Source organism: Sprattus sprattus, assembly GCF_963457725.1.
Source record: "Sprattus sprattus genome assembly, chromosome: 2".
Lineage (NCBI taxonomy): Eukaryota > Metazoa > Chordata > Actinopteri > Clupeiformes > Clupeidae > Sprattus > Sprattus sprattus.
The window spans coordinates 3,917,482-3,938,274 of NC_137921.1; the positions used below are offsets into that span (position 1 = coordinate 3,917,482).

Sequence of the window (20,793 nt, forward strand, 5' to 3'; positions counted from 1 at the left end):
CCAACTCTTCAGAGAGCACCTCCCTTCCTAACTGGCACCTTGGTTTAACTTGCACTTAAGCAGTGACAGTCCCGCACTTTTTTTTGTTTCTATGTTTTCTATTTCTCGAGAAAAAAAAACGCAGTATTTATTGTTACACCAGGTTTTTTTGCTCTTAGCTTGATTGTTCTCTCCCTTGAACGCCGTGTAATGTAAAAGGGTTGTTGGGAGGTTAATTTGACATTTCTATCCAGGATGCCAAACCCAAGAAGGCGGAGAAGAATGGGGCTGCTGCTTCCAAGGTGGCACCTGCGAAGAAGCCAAAGGCCAAGGCTTCTGAGGACGGCCCCCGCAAGGCCAAAGAAAAGGCTCCGAAAGCCCCCAAGGCTGCAGAGGAGGCTGAAGCAAAGCCCGCTGCCCCGAAGAGAGGTGCCAAGGCTCAGAAGAGTGTTGAGGACGAGGAGGTCGACCCCAAGCCCACTGCCCCTAAGAGAGGAGTCAAAGCCCAGAAGAGTGTTGAGGAGGAGGTAGACCCAAAGCCCGCCGCCCCAAAGAGGGGCGCGAAGGCCCAGAAGGCGACTGAGGACGAGGTCGACCCAAAGCCCGCTGCCACGAAGAGGGGAGCCAAGGCCCAGAAAAGTGTGGAGGAGGAGGACGCTGAACCGAAGCCCGCTGGCCCAAAGAGGGGTGCCAAGCTCCAGAAGGCAGCGTCGCAGGAGGAGGAGGAGGGGGAGACCCAATCTGAGGGCCCTAAAGCTAAAGGCAAGGGAAGGAAAGCTGCAGAGTAAAATGTGTGCACTTTTAATCTCCCTGAATTTTAATATATGCACCTAGGGGGCATTATATATGTTCTTTTTTTGAAATAAAGTGTTATTTAAAAAAAAAAAAAAAAGTCTGGGGTACTGTCTAAAGAATACGAGGCTTCAGAAAGCTTGTGTTCCTTGCTGTCCGTGTCCTCTAGAGGGTGATGCTGAGTCTCTTAAAGGTGCTTGAGTTCTACAGCAAATACAGTACTGACCACCGCTGTCCCTAATCTGTTAGCTCTCCCAAAAGTAACTAGAAGTAGCTAGATGAAGTAATCAACACACTTGCATAATATGCAATTCTGAAAGAGGTAAAATTAATAGAAAAAGGCTTAATAATTTTTTTTACATTTAGTCATTTAGCAGACGCTTTTGTCCAAAGCGATGTACAAGGGAGCGACAAGTCAAGCTACAAGCACTAGAACCTGGTGTAACAAGCAACACGCATAGTGTAAACAAAATATTTACATATTTACAAACATATGCTTTTGTTGCCATAAAACGTAAGCTTGTTTTCTCATTTTTACGCACTAATGAATGTAGACCTAAAAACTATTTACGTATTTACAAGTTGTTTTGGAGGGTTGCCAGAAAAAAGCCTCTGCTGTCAATCAACTGGAAGTCATGGTTAACCTCACAAGAGTTCCTTATCAAACAGGTGAACTTAAATATGTAAAATATGACTGGAAATATACTTCAGTTAGATTTTAATTAAAGATTTTTCTAGGGGTGCCAATAATTGTGGCACATGTTTTGGGGAAAAATATTTAATGTCAACAGTTTTTTTTTTCTTTCAATAATTTTACTTCAATGAAAAGGTAAGATTTTTGTGAATATTTTGAGTGAAAAACCAAGAGGATTAACAGCAAAGACACATTTTTGTATAGCCTGTTTAGTTCATATTCACTAGGGGTGCCAATATTTGTGGAGTGCACTGTATGTACCACTACCAACACAATGTTAAGGGTGAGCAAGCTATTCCGTCGCAAAATGGCCGCCATGTGCGGTCATTCGACACCGTCGACCAGGAACGCAGGCAAGATATCTATCCTTTATATATACAGCCGCGGAAAAAATTAAGAGACCACTTCAAAATGATCAGTTTCTCTGGTTTTACTATTTATTGGTATGTGTTAAAGTAAAATGTACATTTTAGTTTTATTCTATAACCTACTGGCAACATTCCTACCAAATTTCAAATAAAAATATTGTCATTTAGATCATTTATTTGCAGAAAAATGACAATTGGTCAAAATAGCAAAAAATATGCAGTGTCTTCAGATCTCGAATAATGCAAAGAAAACAAGCTCATATTCATTTTTAAACTACACAATACTAATGCTTTAACTTAGGAAGAGTTCAGAAATCAATATTTGGTGGAATAACCTTGATTTAAAATCACAACTTTCATGTGTCTTGGCATGCTCTCCACCAGTCTTTCACATTGCCGTTGGGTGACTTTATGCTACTCCTGGCGCAAGAATTCAAGCAGCTCGGCTTCTTTTCATGGCTTGTGACCATCCATCTTCCTCTTGATCACATTTCAGAGTTTTTTTTATGGGATTCAGGTCTCGAAATTGGGCTGGCCATGACAGGGTCCTGATCTGGTGATACTCCATCCACACCTTTACTGGCCTGGCTGTGTGGCATGGAGCATTGCCCTGCTGGAAAAAACACTTCTCAGAGTTGGGGAACATTGTCAGAGCAAAAGGAAGCAAGTTTTTCTTCCGGGACAACGTTGTACTTTGCCTGGCTGAGGTTTGTAAAGGACCATAAGGATTGAACCAAAGCCGACTGGAGGGTCTCCTAGTTCGTCTTCTCTGATGAGTCCAATTTCACAGTAGGTGCAAGACTCTGTGGCTTGTAGGCCTCTCCATGTCTCCGTCTAACCATCAGACGACCATGTGTTGGGCAAAGCTGAAAATTGGACTCATCAGAGAAGACGAACTAGGAGACCCTCCAGTCGGCTTTGGTTCAATCCTCCAGAATTTTTTCCGCGGCTGTATATATATATATATACAGTATATCTATGGTGAGGGACCTAGACCATCCACACTCCTATGCTGATTGACTGTCAACCATCCACCATTTGCACAGTAATCTGCACTGTGCCCCTTTCCATCCAACTGTCACTTCAACTGACCACTAAAAACCACACTGCACATCCAGTTCTGTATGCCACTGTACAGCACACCCAACCAGTGGCGCCTGCAGCCATACGGCTGTACGCACTGTGCGTACCTTCTGCTACGCGTGAAGGGGGCGTTGGTGGCTCTGTGCGTACCTCAAAAAAAAATTCTGCAGGCGCCCCTGCACCCAGCTATTGGTGTCCATCACTGCTACTGCTGCCACTGAACATCACCCAGCTTCTCTCTGTGTCGGGTGTGCACATCTGTGTTTTGGGAAAATAATCACATAGTACTTTTCATATTATATTCATTGTGTGTGTGTGTGTGTTTAATGTTCGGTGCCAACAGCAGTCCTTGAGAAGTGCACATTTCATTTCTCTGTTTATATAACATACATAAAAGGTTTGCGGGAATAATTTTTTTTTTTGAGGAGAACAAAAAAAAAGCACCTCAGATAACAGTTTTATTATCTCTTTATTGCCATTAACTTTATGATACATTTCTGTAATTAAAAAGAAAGTTAACTTCTGGTTTGGAGGAATCACATGACAAGAGGAAATAAACAAATGTATATGACGAGGAAATAAACATGCCTCAGCATGATTTCCATGATTTCCCCTGATATTACCAAATATTTTAAAATGTGTGTGTAACAACAAAACATAAACCTTCCATTTCACGATTATGATCTGCTATGTATAGTTAAAAATCTTTCTCAATATAAAATGTACATCTCTTATAGTAAACACACAAAGATAAAAAAGAGCTACAAGATAAAAACTAAGTGATAAAAAGAAAGCTAAAGCACAAAACCAAGTGACCTCTTTCTTCAGAGAAAGTTTTTTTTTTTTTAAACGTATGTGAAGCGTCCATGCTTTCCCCTGATATGACCAAATATATTAAAAGGTAACAAAAAACCTAAATTCCATTTCACTTTTATGATTTGCTTTATGTAGTTAAATAAAATGATCAATATGAAATAAACATCTCTTACAGTAAACACACAAAGATAAAAGGAGCTAAACGATAAAAACTGAGTGATAAAACATTTACATTTACATTTAGTCATTTAGCAGACGCTTTTGTCCAAAGCGACGTACAAGGGAGAGAACAATAAACAAACAAACATAAAAGAAAGATAAAAGATAAAAACCAAGTGACCTCTATTAAAACTATTTTTATACATATGTGAAGCCAAAGCTCAAAGAAAATAGTGGAATTTCTGGAAAGTCTGTAACACCCATCTTAAAAAAGACATTTTTTCCTGTCAATCTAAGTCCATGCCGGTAAATACATTAACTTGTAACTTCAAACATTCCTCCAAAATCAAGGTAACAAAGGTCTTTACTCAACACCAGGGTTAGGAAGGTTACTTTTTAAATGTAATAGTTTGCAGATTACTAGTTAACCTGTGAAAAATGCACTAAGTAACGTTACTAATTGAATTAGATTTTTGATTAGAAGATGAGAGGTGAGGAGAACCAATACAAAACAATGCTCAAATGTCAGCGCATACTGCCAAATGAATGGAGCCTGTCTAGATGGTGAAAAGGATGAAAATCATCTTGTTATATTGAATATTAGATGTTGTGGATGAATGTTATATTGCCTTTACAGCTTTTCAACATTTGGATCAGTAACTGCAATTAGATTATATTTTCCCCTCAGTGATTGGAACGCATTACAACTACATTGGTTTTGTAATGTTGTTACATGTAACCAACTCCCCAACTTTGGTTCAAGACACCAAATCACTAAAACTTTTGGCATATCTACTTTGTAACAGGTGCTATTTATTTAATCTGACCAATTTGTAAGATTTGCTTTTAAGAGCATTCGAATTAACTTGTAACTTCAAACATTAACTTGTAACTTCAAACATTCCTCCAAAATCAAGGTAACAAAGGTCTTTACTCAACACCAGGGTTAGGAAGGTTACTTTTTAAATGTAATAGTTTGCAGATTACTAGTTAACCTGTGAAAAATGCACTAAGTAATGTTACTAATTGAATTAGATTAGAACATTAGCTTGTAGGGGTATTCTTGGGGTAGTCTGCATCCGTGGGAAGAAAATAAATTTCATCCTGAAACAGAAAGACGTTTTATTTAAAGTTTTAATTTTAAATCACTCAGACACATTCGTCTCCCAGTGGGAGCTGCTGATATACTCACCATTCCACTGGTGTTCAGACAGGTTAGTCACTGGGCATCCCTATCAGGAAGATGTGAGAAAATCAATGGTTGGTGTGAGAAAAAGAGAAGAATTTAATTAATCTGCAGCTATTCATAAGGCTTTAATCCTCTTCAAACCAACAGCTTTGTTTTTTTTAAAGTGAGGATGTGTATGCAGGTTGTTCATTTGTTATTTATACTAAGCTTGAGTATATCAAGTACAGGATACTTGACACAGAGGTCTTTCAAATCATTACCTTCAACAACAACATTCATTTCTTCCTTACTGCTAGATGATCCAGTAATATTACCAGAGTCACTAGAGGCAGAATCTGCGCCTGTCTTCATGGCATCTGGAAAGAGAGTATATCAAGTACAGGATAATTGACAAAGAGGTCTTTCAAAACATAACCTTAAACAACAACATTAGTTTCTTCCTTACTGCTGTTGGTTGAGACATCTGGACGGCCTACTCCAGATGATCCAGTACTACTACCAGAGTCACTAGAGGCAGAATCTGCGCTTTTCTTCTCGGCATCTGGAAAGAGAGAAATGAGTAAGGACACCGAAAGTAATGATACTTAAAGACGACTTAGAACCAATTGATTTTACCTTGTCCGACCGCCAGTAGAGAGTTGTTTTCCATATTAGTCTTTGGCGTCCTGGTGGTGATTGGTCCTGGTGGTGATGGGACAAGTCCATTCTTTCCAGCTGAGCCATTCGCAGGGGTTGCATTTCTATTTAGAAGCTTGTTGATGTCTAGCCAGAAAGTGTCAATGTGTTTAAAATTGTGAATTTCATGGTGGAGAGTCTGGGCAGTCAGAACATTCAACTAATGGTGACATTACCACAATTTGAAATGGACATAGACTCTTTATACAGTATGTATATAGATATTTGTTAAAACTGATTAATATCCAATTAAGGAAATAAGAGGCCTGACTTCTATGTTCACAGCAAACTTGAAAAAAAAAGAAAAATATTAAGCCATGGTTTAACTGCACTATAGGCCGAGTCCTTGTTTATCTGAAATGTGCACTTTATAATTTAATTTTGTACCGCCCTGTTTGGCAATGTTGTTTTTCAATAAAATAAAAGCATAAGTACTCATATTGGAACCACTGCCTTTATCTAATCACAGACAAAACCAAATATTCATTGATATGGTCATGAAGATCTCAAGCAAAGGATTTAAACAGTAAACTGTCTAAATACAAATCAATCTATACAGTAAGAAGTTACATTACATTTTAATTTTTCACTATCTCAATATGAATCTGCTTTCAATTTCTGTCATATAGAGAACTTACCAATAATGCCTCTTTGCACACATATGAACCCCACAATCCCCAGCACCAGCACCAGCACCAGCAGCACCACCACCACCGCCACCACCACATTCTTTCCAGTCGAGGAGGGAGTATGAGTCGAATATATCCCATCTGCAAAGAACAACAAAAATGCTTTATGTGCACTTCAGAAGCTTGGGTATTTGTGGCTTAAAGGATAGTCTTGTCTTGTCTGATCAGAAATAGATCATTACTGTTGCTCAGGCCTTATTTGTAGATGAAATAAATGAATTTCATTCTGGAATTAATGGAAGATTACCAGAATCAATTAAAATGGCCATATTTTTTAGAACTGCACCATTATTGTTATCGTTATTAGTATACAAGCTTGGTTGGCATGGTTGTGCAATTTAGAAGGCTGTCAGAGCCATGAGATTTTTTTTTTTTTTTCATGAAATAAACTACTGAAATTACTTGATGACAGAGGGATACATTTAAAATGCAATCCCTGTTTTCTTTGTGGCACAAGTACACTCTGATCTGTAAAGTTCCAGTTGTAAATTGAAAGGCATAACCAGGCAATGTGATTTCACCTCTGGGCCATTTGGCTTCAAGTCTGGTTTTCTGGTCCCCTTGATTCACCTCACATCCATACTCATCTATCTCTGATTTCTTTGCGTCCACACTGAGTCTGATCTGGTAGGTTCCATCATCATTGGGCAAGATATCCTTAGGTTCCTTACAACTTTTCTTTACACTCCAGCCACCCTTCAGGATGCTGATCTCAACGTTTTTTGAGTAGAGGCCTGTGGCCATACAGGTCAACTTGAATGTATCTGAAGCTTGGGCATCTTTAGCAAACAAATACATCTTTGGTGGATCTGATGAAGCAAAAAGAAAGAATGATCAAATATTGAATTGCTGCAAACTGTATTTAACAAAAGTGATGGATCTGGCGCTAGTGTAAGTACACTCAACCCGTTTGCTTTTCCTTCTCGTCCCTGTATCCTCTGAAGTCACCCAGCCAACGCACACACTCTGTCTCCAGGTAGCCCTTGGTGTACTGGTTTAGGGTTGGCACCCCATCCCACTTTCTTTTCGTTGCTTCAGCTGCATAAACAGGGGCCACCCACTGCGTTGAAACCTCATCAAAGGACAGGAAATCCATGCCATCATAGCTGTATTCGTCCACACCCTTGACAAACTCGGAGGATCCGTCTGGCGCGGTGATGACCTCACAGCCATGTCTCCACATAAGAACATGAAGATCTGAGGAAAAATAAGCATTTAAGGTGGATTATGCAACAATTATGCTTCAGGATTAGGGTAAGGATAAGCAGTTTAACCTTAAAATAACAGCTTAAAAAAACTGGGGCGCTGCAATGACGTTTAATAAGGAGAATCGCGTCGGTGCCATTGGCATAGCAGGGTCGATAGGCATATAACTGCGTTCTGTAGTTTCGCCTGCCGCAGCCCGCCGACCTGACTTGTTTACCTTCTGCCGATCTAGTAAGTAGCTTATTTGCCGTCTTGCTTAGTCTTGTGTTGCACTTGCTTGATGTTTGACTGTGTAAGGACAGTCGTTGAGTAACTAGTTTGTCATAATGTCAAAGTCAGCACATTTCAAGAGATTTTCAAGAGATTTCGTTAGTTTTAGCTGCTAGCATACCTTTAGCGAATAGCTATTGATCCTTATTGCACCTTTAATAGCTGTGTTTCCATTATTGGGCCAAACACGAGCAAACTGGTGTGTGCTGATAGAGATTATGTCCAAACACTGTTAATGACTTACGTAAGTCATGTAATAATAAGTCATGTAATAATCAAGTGCCTTGTATTAATATATTCCTTGTATGAATCATGTGCTTATGAAAGCAGGAACATGGCTTTTCTCTCTGTGTGTGTAACTAGAATATTAGGTGCCACTAAGTCTGCAAAAAAATGAAAAATAAATAAATACATTTTTTTTTTTTTTTTTTAAATGTGTGCAAAAAAATTAAAAATAAATAAATAAAACTCTTTTTTTATGTATTTACAATGCGTTAATCGCGCGATAAAAAAATGAACGGCGTTAAAATGGGCTTGCGTTAACGCCGTTCATTTTTTTATCGCGCGATTAACGCGTTGTAAATACATAAAAAAATAGTTTTATTTATTTATTTTAAATTTTTTTGCACTATAGGCTGAGTCCTTGTTTATCTGAAATTTGCATTTTATAATTTTATTTTGTACCGTCCTGTTTGGCAATGTTGTTTTTCAATAAAATAAAACATGCGATTAATACATTTACGATTAATCGCGATCAATTTTGAGTTAACTATGATAAAAATGCGATTAATCGCGATTAAATATTTTAATCGTTTGACAGCATTAGTTTTTACTCAACAATCATTCTTTTCCTCAGATATTCACTATTAATACTTATTTTGACCTATTCTTTTCCTCAGACTGTTAATAACGCGTTAAACTGACAGCACTAGTAAAAACACAAGACTTTACCAAATATGACTTTTTTTTTTATTCAGCTGAAATACTGCCCATGTTTTCAGCCCATATACATTGTTTTTTCTACGCGTTTGAATGTGAGTATGTGTTATCTAAAAAAATGTTGTTTGCGACTAATGAAGGTGTGTCTGTTGCTGACAAAACTATGTTATAAAGATGTGTTTGGAGTGGGACTCACCTGAGTTGTTTTGTCTCATGCGATCCATCAGAATGTTTACATTGACTTTGAACCACTGCTCTTTGCTTTTGCGTGACTGGGTGCCTTGGTTCCAGTATTCCGCTGGAAGCTTTTCTTTCATCCACTCCTGTTCAGGAATCTTGACCTTGTCTCTGCTGTTATAGTAATCAATCTTTTTGTCGTCCAGTAGCCCCATAGCAGTAAATTCGAAGATTCCAGGTGCAGAGACTGCCTTTGACAGGGCCGTGTACACATAGTGCAGAGAATGGCGTTCTTCCAAACTTTCAACTTTCAAATCTACAGTGAGGAAAAAAGTTTATAAGTAATGAAAAGAAGCATACAGTAGTGAAATGTAGCCACAACACATAATTTTCTTCTTCAGGTGCACAATGTTTAGTAATGCTGTGCTTAACTTATACTACGGTTATACATTTCACAGTAACTAGTGTCTAATCACTTTGCACCACGATAACCAGGTGTTTAATATATTATGTTCAGTTTCATTGTCCAAACCAAGTTATCACTTACCAGTGGTGGGTAGAGTACTGAAAATTGGTACTCAAGTAAAAGTACAATTACCTCCTTCAAAATCGACTTGAGTAAAAGTAAATATTCCAATTGGAAAACTTACTCGAGTAAGAGTAAAAAAGTACTCCGTTTAAAAGTTACTCAAATTACAAGTTACTTTTTTGTGTTGGAGTGTTTGGACAAATGAAAAACATAACGTGAGTAAGTCAGAAAGAAATGCACTCTTGACACATTTCTTCACAAGTTGCTTCATTGTATCATGTATGTTTTTTTTTTCATTACACATCTCATAGAAAATAACAGTAGGCCATTAAAAATATTGACCATGTAGGAGATCTCATTCTTTCTCATGGAGAGAAATGCCCTCTCGCTCTCTTTCTGACTGCAAAAGCATTGTTATTTACAAGATCATCCCGGTTAGAGAAAAAAGATGCCATGAATCACCTGCCATTTTACAAATTTTTGACTTATTCGTGCTAACAATTCTGACAGTATAACTTAGCTGCCTTTTGCAAGCTAGCCAAGTAAATAAACATGCTGACGGTGAGTGGCAAAAAATATTATTACATTGGAGTGGGGGCTGCCCCAGGACTGTCAGGAGGACCAGTAACGCTAGCTTCTTCCATCTTCTCATCCATAGTGGCGGCGATTAAAGTTATAGTCGTAACGGTCGACCTGAAGTTGTCTCCTGCTATGAAATGACAACAATGTTGCAACCTGTGGAGGGCGCGTCGATAACGCATAGCTAACTGACCTCTCCGTTTTTACCCTCTGGTTGCCGTGTATGCTTGTATTCCAGTAAACAAAGATATGTGTACTTTTATCACAATACTCATTTTAATGAAAGCACAATGGAAATGTAACTGAGTAAAGAGTAGAATTCTAGTTTAAATATTTACTCGAGTAAGAGTAAAAGTTCAGACTTTATAAAGGAACGCAAAAAGTTCTCGTTACCCGGAATTTTTTCTTTTTTACTCATTTGCGTTCCTTGTAACGCGTTACTACCCACCACTGTCACTTACTATAAAACAAAGAAACAAAGATCAATCTAAGAATGATATAATCCAGGTAACAAATATTTTGCAACGCATTCAGTGTAGGATTGAGGATATCGAAGTTAGAAAAATGAGCTACCTTCAGACACTGTAAGTAAGCCTATGTACAACAGAAACTGAACACTGAGAACTAGGCTATCTCCTCATAACACGTTAGACTTAACAACCTCTTTCAGAAACATCTTGATCGGTCAATCCTTTCTTTGCTGAATAGCTTTAATTTAAGACAAAATGTAATGTGGGACTTTGATATATCATGTCAATTCACCTATCGCTAAGCCCCGCCTTTCGAACGCAGACTGGCCAATGGCAGTTTAGTAACAGCTGCACTCGGACATCGTGAGTTTACAGCTCCATAGGATAGCATTACAGACCGTGATTTATCGGTTGTTTTATGAGGTTTGTGGTAATGTAGGTTCAATAAAAATGGCCAAACGATGTGCATGGGGTAGATGGGGTAGTGCACTGATACGAGGTATCATGAGAGGATAGGCAATGGGGTATATTGTATCTCATTTCCTAAACGAAAACAAGACCGGGCCAAATATCTCCGGTGGATTAAGCTGTGGCAGACCACACAGTGAACGCTACGTTCATTAGCTTTCTGCCATTCTCTTGTTAGGTTGGAATTTTCCTTTGCTTAAGCAATCAACTAAAGCCTACATGATAAAAGGCATACTCATTATTCACAGTACCTGCTTACTTTCACCACTGATGTTATGCTAGGCTTAGGCAAGTTATCTCTGGTTCAAACTAGCTAACGTTAACGATTCACTAGCTGTGCTAGCGTAGCTTTGTCAGTTATGGGAGTTTGTTAAAAATCGGCCATTCTATTAAACAAACGATATGCACAAGTATACATAGGTTTAATAATGGATTAACATGACAACGTGAACAAAACACACGCATGCCAGTAATTAACAAGGTTACAATAACAAGCTAGACAGTTAGGACCATATGGTTAGGACACTGTCCTGTCAGGGGCAGGTTAATGCTAGTTAATAAACGTAGGTCTACATCTCTGTGCCTTCCAGATTAGTTAAATTAACTGAATGTGAATTCATTGTATCTTTCCCATGCGGTGCATGAACAATGCTGGCATTGGATGTATTTATCTGCAATCGTGATGACCGTGAGTTGAGGCTTCTCCCTCTTGCATTGAGCTCTGTAAATTCTCGCCTCAAATTTAAGCTTGTTATCCACCATATCGAGTTTTAAATTGTATACATATCCCTCCATTGCATAATTAAGTCCCTTTTGAAGGCTTCTAGACGAAATCAGGTCCTTTTGTCTCCAAAACTTGTCTAGAACCTCTTGGGATATAGTTTTGACACTGGTAGCTGCCATTGTAAACTCTAGTCAGCTCTGATAACGTGTCCGAGTTAGCAACAGTAACAATGGGGGGCGGGGCTTAGCGATAGGTCAATTGCTCTCTAACCTTAAAAGATAAATCTGTAAACCCTGTGGTAACCCATGCATTGCTAGTATCAGTTAACCATGCAGTCTTAGCATAGTGTTGGGTATAGGGGTGCAACGGATCATCATTGATCCGTGATCCGTTCGGATCATCTATTTCGGTTCGGCACACGCATGATCCGAGGATTGATTTATGAAAAAAAAAAAAATTGTGCGCATGTTCAGTCCACACACAGCCGTAACCATTCCTGCTAGTTCCAGGGACAGAGCTACTTAACACGCTCTGGGTAAAAGTCTGCAACAGTTCCCTTTTCAATAAGCAAACAGTCCTATGGCTCGTTGTGATTTATTGTCCTCAGCGTACAACATGTAGAACAGTGGGCATGGAAAATAAGACTTCGGTGACTACTGTAACGATAACTGCTGCCTCTAGTGCTACGTCTGTTTCCATTTACTCGCGCTGCCACACAAACCTGTCGCCTAGGTTACCACACAGACGTAACACGTAGCTGACATAGCGATTGCTAACATAAAGAAAAACCTGCAACACAGCGTGGTCATGGCGAGCGGAGGAACAGAAGAACTTGAACGCCCCACATTTAAATCCCCTGTTTGGGAGCATTTTGGCTCCCCTGTCAAATTGAATGCAGAAGGAAAGAGGTTGGTGGATAAAACCGTGACGGTGTGTAGGCACTGTGGCACAAGAAAGCCATACAACAGTGGAAACACATCGAGCATGGCCACGCATTTACAGCGACATCACCCCGGTGTTTCACTGACAGGAGTGAAACCGAAAGCGGCTCAACAACCGCTCATCACCGCGGCATTTAAGCAGCCCCTTCCTCCACATGTTTATTTGTCTTGTCTATTTATTTATTTTTTTAAAAAAATTTTTTGCTGATCCGAAAAATGATCTGATCCGTGACTCTGATCCGAGGAACGATCCGAACCATGAGTTTTTTGATCCGTTGCACCCCTAGTTGGGTAGAAAAGGTTCTTACTTTATTTTAAAAAAAATTTCCAGCAAAGCAGTATCTGACGTTGGCTTCCCTTTGTCTTTAATATTTAGCTGTTGCTCAAAAGTTGACATCCATTGTTTACTACGACAGTGAACGCTGTGATCTCTGACCAACTTCTCACTCTCTGTTTGAAATTCAGTTTGTTACCTGCTCATGCTAGACAGCCAGACTTGCCCGCCTACAGACAGTTCACTGTATGTTTTCACACCAAACAAGCCCGAGCCTCCTCTACATACCCACTGGAAATGTTTCAGCGCTGAATGGCACCTTTTTCTAAAAACAATTGTGAGAGACGCCAAGTGGGCGTGGACCAGGTCTGGAGTCCATTTACGGCTTCAAATAGGCTACTGTTATGCGAGAAACGGAAAACATTATGGTTTTAAAATTCTTTCCTGTCACCTAACAAATACAAGGTAGGCCACTTAATTTAAAGAAGAATATAACCACGTGAATTGTTTCATTAAAATGTATTTCACGGGTTGTTATTGTTATAAAGATTTTCACGTCTCAAGTAATTTTATTCGGAGGAGGCCGGGCTTCCCCTGGGCCGTGTTCCATTTCTTAGAGAGCTCTCTTGATTCCTCGATGTCTAGTCAGACAGGTGTCTGATGAGACATCAAGGTATGCCAAAAAAATGATTTTCGATGATTCGGACACTCTATTCAGAAATGATGTGGCGTCATCACGCTGTGTGTACATATCTGCTCGCACTAGCGCACTCTATGTCAGACGGCAGTATGTGGTGTCATCACGCTGTGCGTAAGCAAGCACGTTGTTAGCAAGCGAGTCATTCTCATCAGCTACTGACAGCGACATGGCTAATGGATACCTCCTTAACAAATTCAGACAATTCTTTGTTAATCAATCACGGCATAATTGCCCCCGCTCGTCAAGCGAAAAGTGTCCAAAGTGCACCAACGGGCTATTTCCGGGTGTTGGAAAAGCCAGTTGTAACGAGCGCCTGGAGCCTGCCACCTTCCCCCACTCGCCAAGCGAAAACTGTCCCAATTTAGTGCCTCTTCGTCGGTCTAACTTCAGTCCCGGGTGGGGGGATAGCCAGCTGCTTAGCATAACTGCCATTCAGATCCAATGGTAATGCTACCTAGCTAGGCATGCTTACTGTCGGTATACATCGTTAAAAACCACCAAAATACTCATGTCACTGGCTTTAATTTGAGAATGGCATGTTAGTTGTACATTTAATATCAGTACAGTTGTTTAATTACTGCTGATGTTTACATTTACGGTCTGTAGCCTTGTGATCTACTGACTCTGCTACCGTAAATACCGTAACCATTATGTCCGCAATTGTTTTCGAAATAAAACGAACGGCTCCGGTTAGGGAATGGCACACAGAGTTATGGGTAATAAATGCCACCATTAGGGCATCAAGGAAGCTCAGATGCTCTCTTGAAAAACGACCGTTATGTGACGTATTTCAAGGTCTCTGACTAAAGCAGAACAGAAGGTTTAAAAACAATGGGACAGTCCTTGCTCTCTGAATAGGAAGGAAGGAAGGAGGCATTTAAAGCCCATTGGAATGGGGCCCTGGTGTCCTCTAGGAGTCGCCACTGGCAGCATAATGACAGCATGTAACACAAAAACACATATGACAATGGCATAGTACCTGAAACTGAAGACACTTAAAGGCACCCAGTGCAACTTTCGAGGCTTAAAAATAAACATTCAATTTCTAGTCTTTTTTACACGTAGTAAGTTTCAATAACTCCATACCATTACATACCGACATTCAAGCAGCAAAGATGAGACGTCGTTGTGTGGTGAGAACTGATAGAAAATCGATAACAACAACAATCGCCGCCATTTTCTTTATTTTTTGTTACCTACAATAAATAAAGCAGGCCTCCAGTCAATGGAAAAATGGCTTCTCCCCACCGGCGATTGTTGTTGTTTATGATTTTCTATCAGTTCTCACCACACAATGACGTCTCATCTTTGCTCCTTGAATGTCGATATGTAATGGTATGGAGTTATTGAAACTTACTATGTGTAAAAAAGACTAGAAATGTAATGTTTATTTTTCATTGAATGTTTACATAAAGTTGCACTGGGTGCCTTTAACAAAAATCCATCTAAAATCACCTTCGCACCCCATCATAACTGACAAATTACTGTAAATATCTTTTGAAGGTACAAACTTCATAAACTGTTCAACCACATTTTGACCACTGTGGTGAGTGAGGCAGATCTGGCACTGGTTCAAAATAAAAAAAAACGCTTTAGTCAAAGCTTCCTTTCGTATCTCTTTCTGCAAAGGGAACACTGAAGCCTCCTTCAAGAAAGGACAGGAGATAGTATCGCACTACAATTCCTTTCCACAGCAACAACAATCCAATCAACAACCGATCAATGGACCTCACTCTGGAACATTTTCTTAAGTGTCTTCTTAAATTGAACTTTGTAAGACCAACCCTAGGAAAGATCCCCGTCGGATTCATGAACGCGTGGAATTGTGTTATTAAACCACCAAAGTGTAGTTAGCTGTGCTCCCCCGAATGAGGAATGCCGTGATTCTTAAATTGAATGAACATTGTGTATGCATACATAAATGCCCCCCAGCTCCTTATAAGGGCATGCAACCACAGGGCCGTTTGACCACAGAATCCACAGGCAATGCAAAAGCAACTTGACACTGATCAAAACATGTCAAAGCGAAAGCGAAAATCGGTGGTGCACCGGCCAGTAAACGCAGACCTAACTTCACCAGTGCACCGGTGGACGTATTGTTGCAAGAAATAGAATCTAAGCGTGACATCTTATTCAGTTCTGTCAATAAGGGATTAAAGGCTAGCCTGGTGACACCAGCCTACGTATTTCCGCCTGAATTGATTTCAAGCTCATACTCAGTCTGGCCCAACCCCATTGACAATCGTCTCCAGCACTCAAAATTTTGCAGGACCAATCAGCGAACAGTTCAGAGCTGTGACGCAAAACTCGCCTTGGAGGAAAAGACACGAAAAGCTATCGGAAAAGTTGTCTCAACTCTCGAGAACATCAGAAAATTAAAAGGAGAACAAGAGTATTTTCTTGTAAGTTTTATGATTGGAAAGGACGTCGTAGCTCTTCTCCCAACTGACTTTGGGAAGAGTTTAATCTACCGAATGCTTACTAAACGTTGCTGATTGGTTAAGGGAACTCCAATGATTTTAAACCTCAAGATAAGCACCCGCCGATCTCGGAAACCAAAATGCATTGGGTTGGCCCAGACTGAAAGACGGAATGAAATGGAGTCACAGGCTGGTAATGGCCAGGCTAATTAAAGGCCACCCAAAAAGAGGAATGGGACGAGATTAAAGTGAGGTTAACGTGGTGTCAGGAGAGGGGGGTGCACAGCGGCTGAAGAGAAAAAGAAATGGGCTGATGTGAAGTTGAGTAGACTACTTGTGGACCTTGATAGGACCTATTTATATTATGTAGGCCCATATGATATATTTCAGTTGTGGATATTCACATGTTTATTTACAGAATGTAGATGTGTCCATTCTATTCCACTATGTCTGTATCCACGCGATTGAGTTTAGTGCTTATTTAATCACTGCCATTTGCAGTGTTCGTGAAGTGCTTGTATTTGTTGTATGTCTGTCTGGTAGAATCATGACTATTGTAAACACGGCTCCCTTCCCCAGAGCTATCAGCTGAGGCACCCTTCTGTTTTGGGCCACTCACAGAGCCTGGGGTCTAGGCAGAGGTCAGCCTATCAGCTGATCCCTAGGTTCTGTGGGGGTCGTAAACAGTGGAACGCCACTGTCTATTGGCCACCCCAGAGACAGTTTCAAGGAAACCCACATAACTCTGTGGACAGTTTCAGGTCTTCAACTGAGGCATGTCCTGACATGCATCTCAGCCCCTCTCCCCCTATATAAGCCCGCCCTTCTCTCTGGCCATTTTGTTGGTCAAGAAGCTGGAGAGAGGAGCAGCAGGGATTGTGTGGGAGCAGAGCTGGAGAGAGGAGTTTGGTGGACTTTGTTGGACTAGTCAATTAATCAGAGACTTTCTACATTGCTGTGCGTCTTTGAGAATGTGAGTGTTTGTGTATATGGGTGTTATTTACGTGGTCGGTTTCATTGTGTATATATGTTCACTCTTGTTGTACATAATGATTAATTTATTGTATTTGATCGCTAATGTTTGTAGATATTTGTTATATATCATTTCCATAGAAACCACGGATCGTTGTATCACGGTTCAGTTCACGGTTCACTTCAGTCAATACACGGATTCATGTGTGTTAGAAGTCCCCTACAGGGATAATTCTAGCATTCATTACACTGTTCATTCCATATCATCCTGTTCAATCAAGACTTCACTTTGTGTTGGCAATAAACAACTTTGGACATTGACATCTGTATTGTTCTTACCGGACAACCTGTGGCGATTGTCACTCACTATTTCAATTAACCAGCATACAGTCTGTTGTGTGTGCAAACACTACGCGAAACACGGGAGCCTCATAATAGGTATGTTGACATAGAATGTTCGCCGCGAGCGGTTGTTGTCTCAAAAACATGATCCACTCTGCGTTAATACTGTCAATATGTGTCATACAAAATTCACTCCTCGCCGCCTGGTGAGAGTATGTTTGTCCTGAATACGTCAGTATTTACATCGAGTACAACCACTGTAATCGTTAGACATTTCGAGCTTTCAGCCCTGAGGTGTTTTCAGTTCACCGCAACTCTCTGAAAATTTGAGTGGCTTTCAACCGGTCAGCGGACTTCATCTAAAGCCTTGGACACTGATGAAAGATAGGTGGACTTGAATATATACTTCTTATCTTGGTACATACGAAATTTCATCGAAATCCATGGTCGAGAAAGTAGTAAACTAAATCGCGGAAAATTGTTAGTCATTGTTAGTCAATTGTGATGAGTAGATTAGCGAACGTCCTGTCAGATGCACTGCAGCAGGCGTCGTTCGTGAATATGAATGGCCGCTTATTAATTATAGTTGTTTTCAGTGAGGTACCATGGGTCTGATGCCCATTCCAACTAAATGTTCATGGTTTCACTTGAAAGAACTAACAAAAGTCTACCTTCTGTTCAAATTTCATGCAAATATCTGATAAAATGAGGAAGTTACAAGCAAAAACATGTGAATAATAAGCGTTTTCGGTCACATGACTTCCATTGTAAGTAATGTATAATATTTTGATATAATCGGTGATATTACAAATACCATAACTCTCTCAATCCTCAACTGATTTTCACAATCCAGGTGTCATTGTAAAGGGAATGTCTGGCTCTGTCTAGTCATGTTTGAGTTTAGGGGTGTTTGAAAATTTTGTCATCATACCTACTCATAAGTTCAACTGTTTACTGAAACTTATTCCAACTGACACACCGACCGGAAACACATCACCCGTTAAATTAAAATACAGGAATGCTATCAAAATACGGGCATGCCGTAAACACTGTCATGGATACATAACACAGTCCTTTCTGGGGATTCAACAACATCCCCTATTTTATAACGATAAATGTGAAACGTAATTGTTAATGATACAAATATTCTCAAATATGGCATATCTATGACTGCTTTTCTGCGTTCTTCAATTCTGTTCTTAGCGGAACTAGAACTACCGCAGCCATGGACACATTGCAAGAGGCAGGCTAATTGAAAATATCACAATTTGTAAAAAAATATATAACAATTCCTCTGACCAAAATCTACCTTTTCAGTTTCTTTTCTTACAGTAACCTTATGAATGCATAATGTTTAAGAATGTTACTTTGTTGTTATGGTGACCTTTCACTTTACAAGGTTGGCCTAACAATCGTTTTCATCGACAGAATAACACAGATTTTCAGTGATGTCGTGAAACCCATCGTGTTACAGCCGAATCTGAATAGTTGACTTTACTTAATAGATTGAAAAAAATTACTTTTGACGTCCTGCATGCATTTCCGCTCCGGTTGAATACCAGAAGTAGGGCTGAGGGGCGTTCAGAGAAAAAAAACACTTCCCTATTTTGTGCTCTGTCTGGACGTTTATAAAGCATTAGCCAAATGATGTGAGTAAGAGGAAATGCCGTCAGTTGTTGTTTAGTGGAATCGAATAAGTGAGGTTATGTTAAGCCAACAGTTGTACAACAGGTATGCATTCAAAACACACTGATTTAGGATAAATTAAATCATATGAATTAAAACAGTATGACATGATAAAATTAAAATATACATTGAGGTTATATAAAAATTAGGAATCACCCAGAAAATGACATGTCTCAGCAAAGCTCATATTCTTATCCCTCAAAATAAAGTTATTAACAGACATAAACACATTTAGAAATGGTGTTTTCTGCTTTGAAAAAGACAATAATTTGTACACCTACAATTGGAAGGACAAATATATATACTGTAGTTGGAATCATTCAGAAAATTATGATCCTACAAAGCTCATTTTGTTATCCCTCATGTATCAGTACAGAATTCTGAATGCGTGTGATGAACGTCTGTTGTTAAGTTTTACTTTCACTTTGACAGGCTGGCCTTACAAATGTTTTCAAAAGTGCTCTTACCCCAACACATCGACAGAATTACACAGGCTGTCAGTGATGTCGTGAAACCCATCGTGTTACAGCCGAATCTAAACTTAATAGCTCGAAGATAAGACCTTTCGACCTCCTGCATGTGCTTCCGCTTGAGGACTGAGGGACAAGCCGAGAACAACACTTCCCTAGTATGTGCTCTGGCTGGACGGTTATAAAGTATCAGCCAATTAAATGAGTAAGAGGAAATGTCGTCACTTGTCGCTAGGTGGAATCGATTTAGCGAGGTTATGTTAGGCCAACAGTTGTACAACAATTAAATACACTGGTTTAGGATAAATTAAATCATATGAATTAAATCAGAATGACATGATACAATGAAAATATACATTGGACATTGAGGTGTGGAAGAGCCATAAAAGAACAATTGCATTTGGAAGGACCATAAAGATTTGAAGATATGAAGACAAAATATACAAGGCATTGGGGCCTGTATCGAAAGTGCCCAGAAACAGTCTAATGTTCAAATTTGGAATCACCTACTCCTAGAATATGACATGTCCCAGCAAGGCTCATATTCTTATCCCTAAAATAAAGTAAAAAATGAATTGGTTACATATAAAATATCACACTTAAGCTATTGTAGAAATGGTGTTTTCTGCTTTAAAATAACAATGATGTTTACACCTACAATTGGAAAGACAAAAATATACTGTAGTTAAAATCACCCAGAAAATGATGTTCCAGCTAAGCTCATATTGTTATCCCTCAAATAAAGTTAAAAATGAATTGATTGACTGGTTCAAAATTAAAGAAGAGCTATAGTCAATCAATATGCAATGTGATGATGCCTGAACTGGAGTATGTATTTTTTTTGCAGAACTTTATTGTTTGTAATGCACAGGATATTTGAGTTGGACTGAAAGTGTATTTGATAAGAATGGTAGACTGCACCATTAAATGTCCCTGGCAGACATGGCACAGCTGAATCAGTGGTGGTGAAGTGTGCCATCACGGCCTGCGTCTAAAAGAGAAGCCTTGATGCCAGCCTTCGTAGTTTGCTTCCCCCTTGAGGACTCTAAGGGCATTACAACCGCAATTTACTTGCACACCGCCAGTTACAGATTTCAATTTAATAACCAAAGCCAGAAAATATTTCAGGGGCAGTGAATCTGATACACCTAACTGCCTAATCTGATACACCTAACTGCTCTC

General features: G+C 39.6%; 1 protein-coding gene across 1 annotated transcript; it reads right to left on the bottom strand.

Annotated features, from left to right (window-relative positions):
* Nucleotides 1–3,427: 3,427 nt before the first annotated feature.
* On the bottom strand, nt 3,428–19,725 carry LOC308360085 (class I histocompatibility antigen, F10 alpha chain-like). The gene is made up of 10 exons (XM_080831846.1): nt 19,609–19,725; nt 9,056–9,352; nt 7,351–7,641; nt 6,966–7,253; nt 6,394–6,525; nt 5,696–5,842; nt 5,526–5,621; nt 5,341–5,436; nt 5,084–5,123; nt 3,428–4,995 (listed from the first exon to the last, which is right to left on the bottom strand). Exons 1-9 carry the CDS (start codon nt 19,718–19,720, stop codon nt 5,107–5,109), a joined length of 1,476 nt encoding a protein of 491 aa, XP_080687972.1. The 5' UTR covers nt 19,721–19,725; the 3' UTR covers nt 3,428–4,995; nt 5,084–5,106.
* Nucleotides 19,726–20,793: the final 1,068 nt, after the last annotated feature.

Excerpts from the sequence above, each read along its gene's own strand:
- LOC308360085 (XM_080831846.1), bottom strand. The coding sequence starts at position 19,720 with ATGCAGGAGGTCGAAAGGTCTTATCTTCGAGCTATTAAGTTTAGATTC. Across the intron at positions 7,642-9,055 it reads CATGAGACAAAACAACTCAG|ATCTTCATGTTCTTATGTGG; the intron begins GTGAGTCCCACT and ends ATTTTTCCTCAG. Across the intron at positions 7,254-7,350 it reads CGAGAAGGAAAAGCAAACGG|ATCCACCAAAGATGTATTTG; the intron begins GTTGAGTGTACT and ends TTGCTTCATCAG.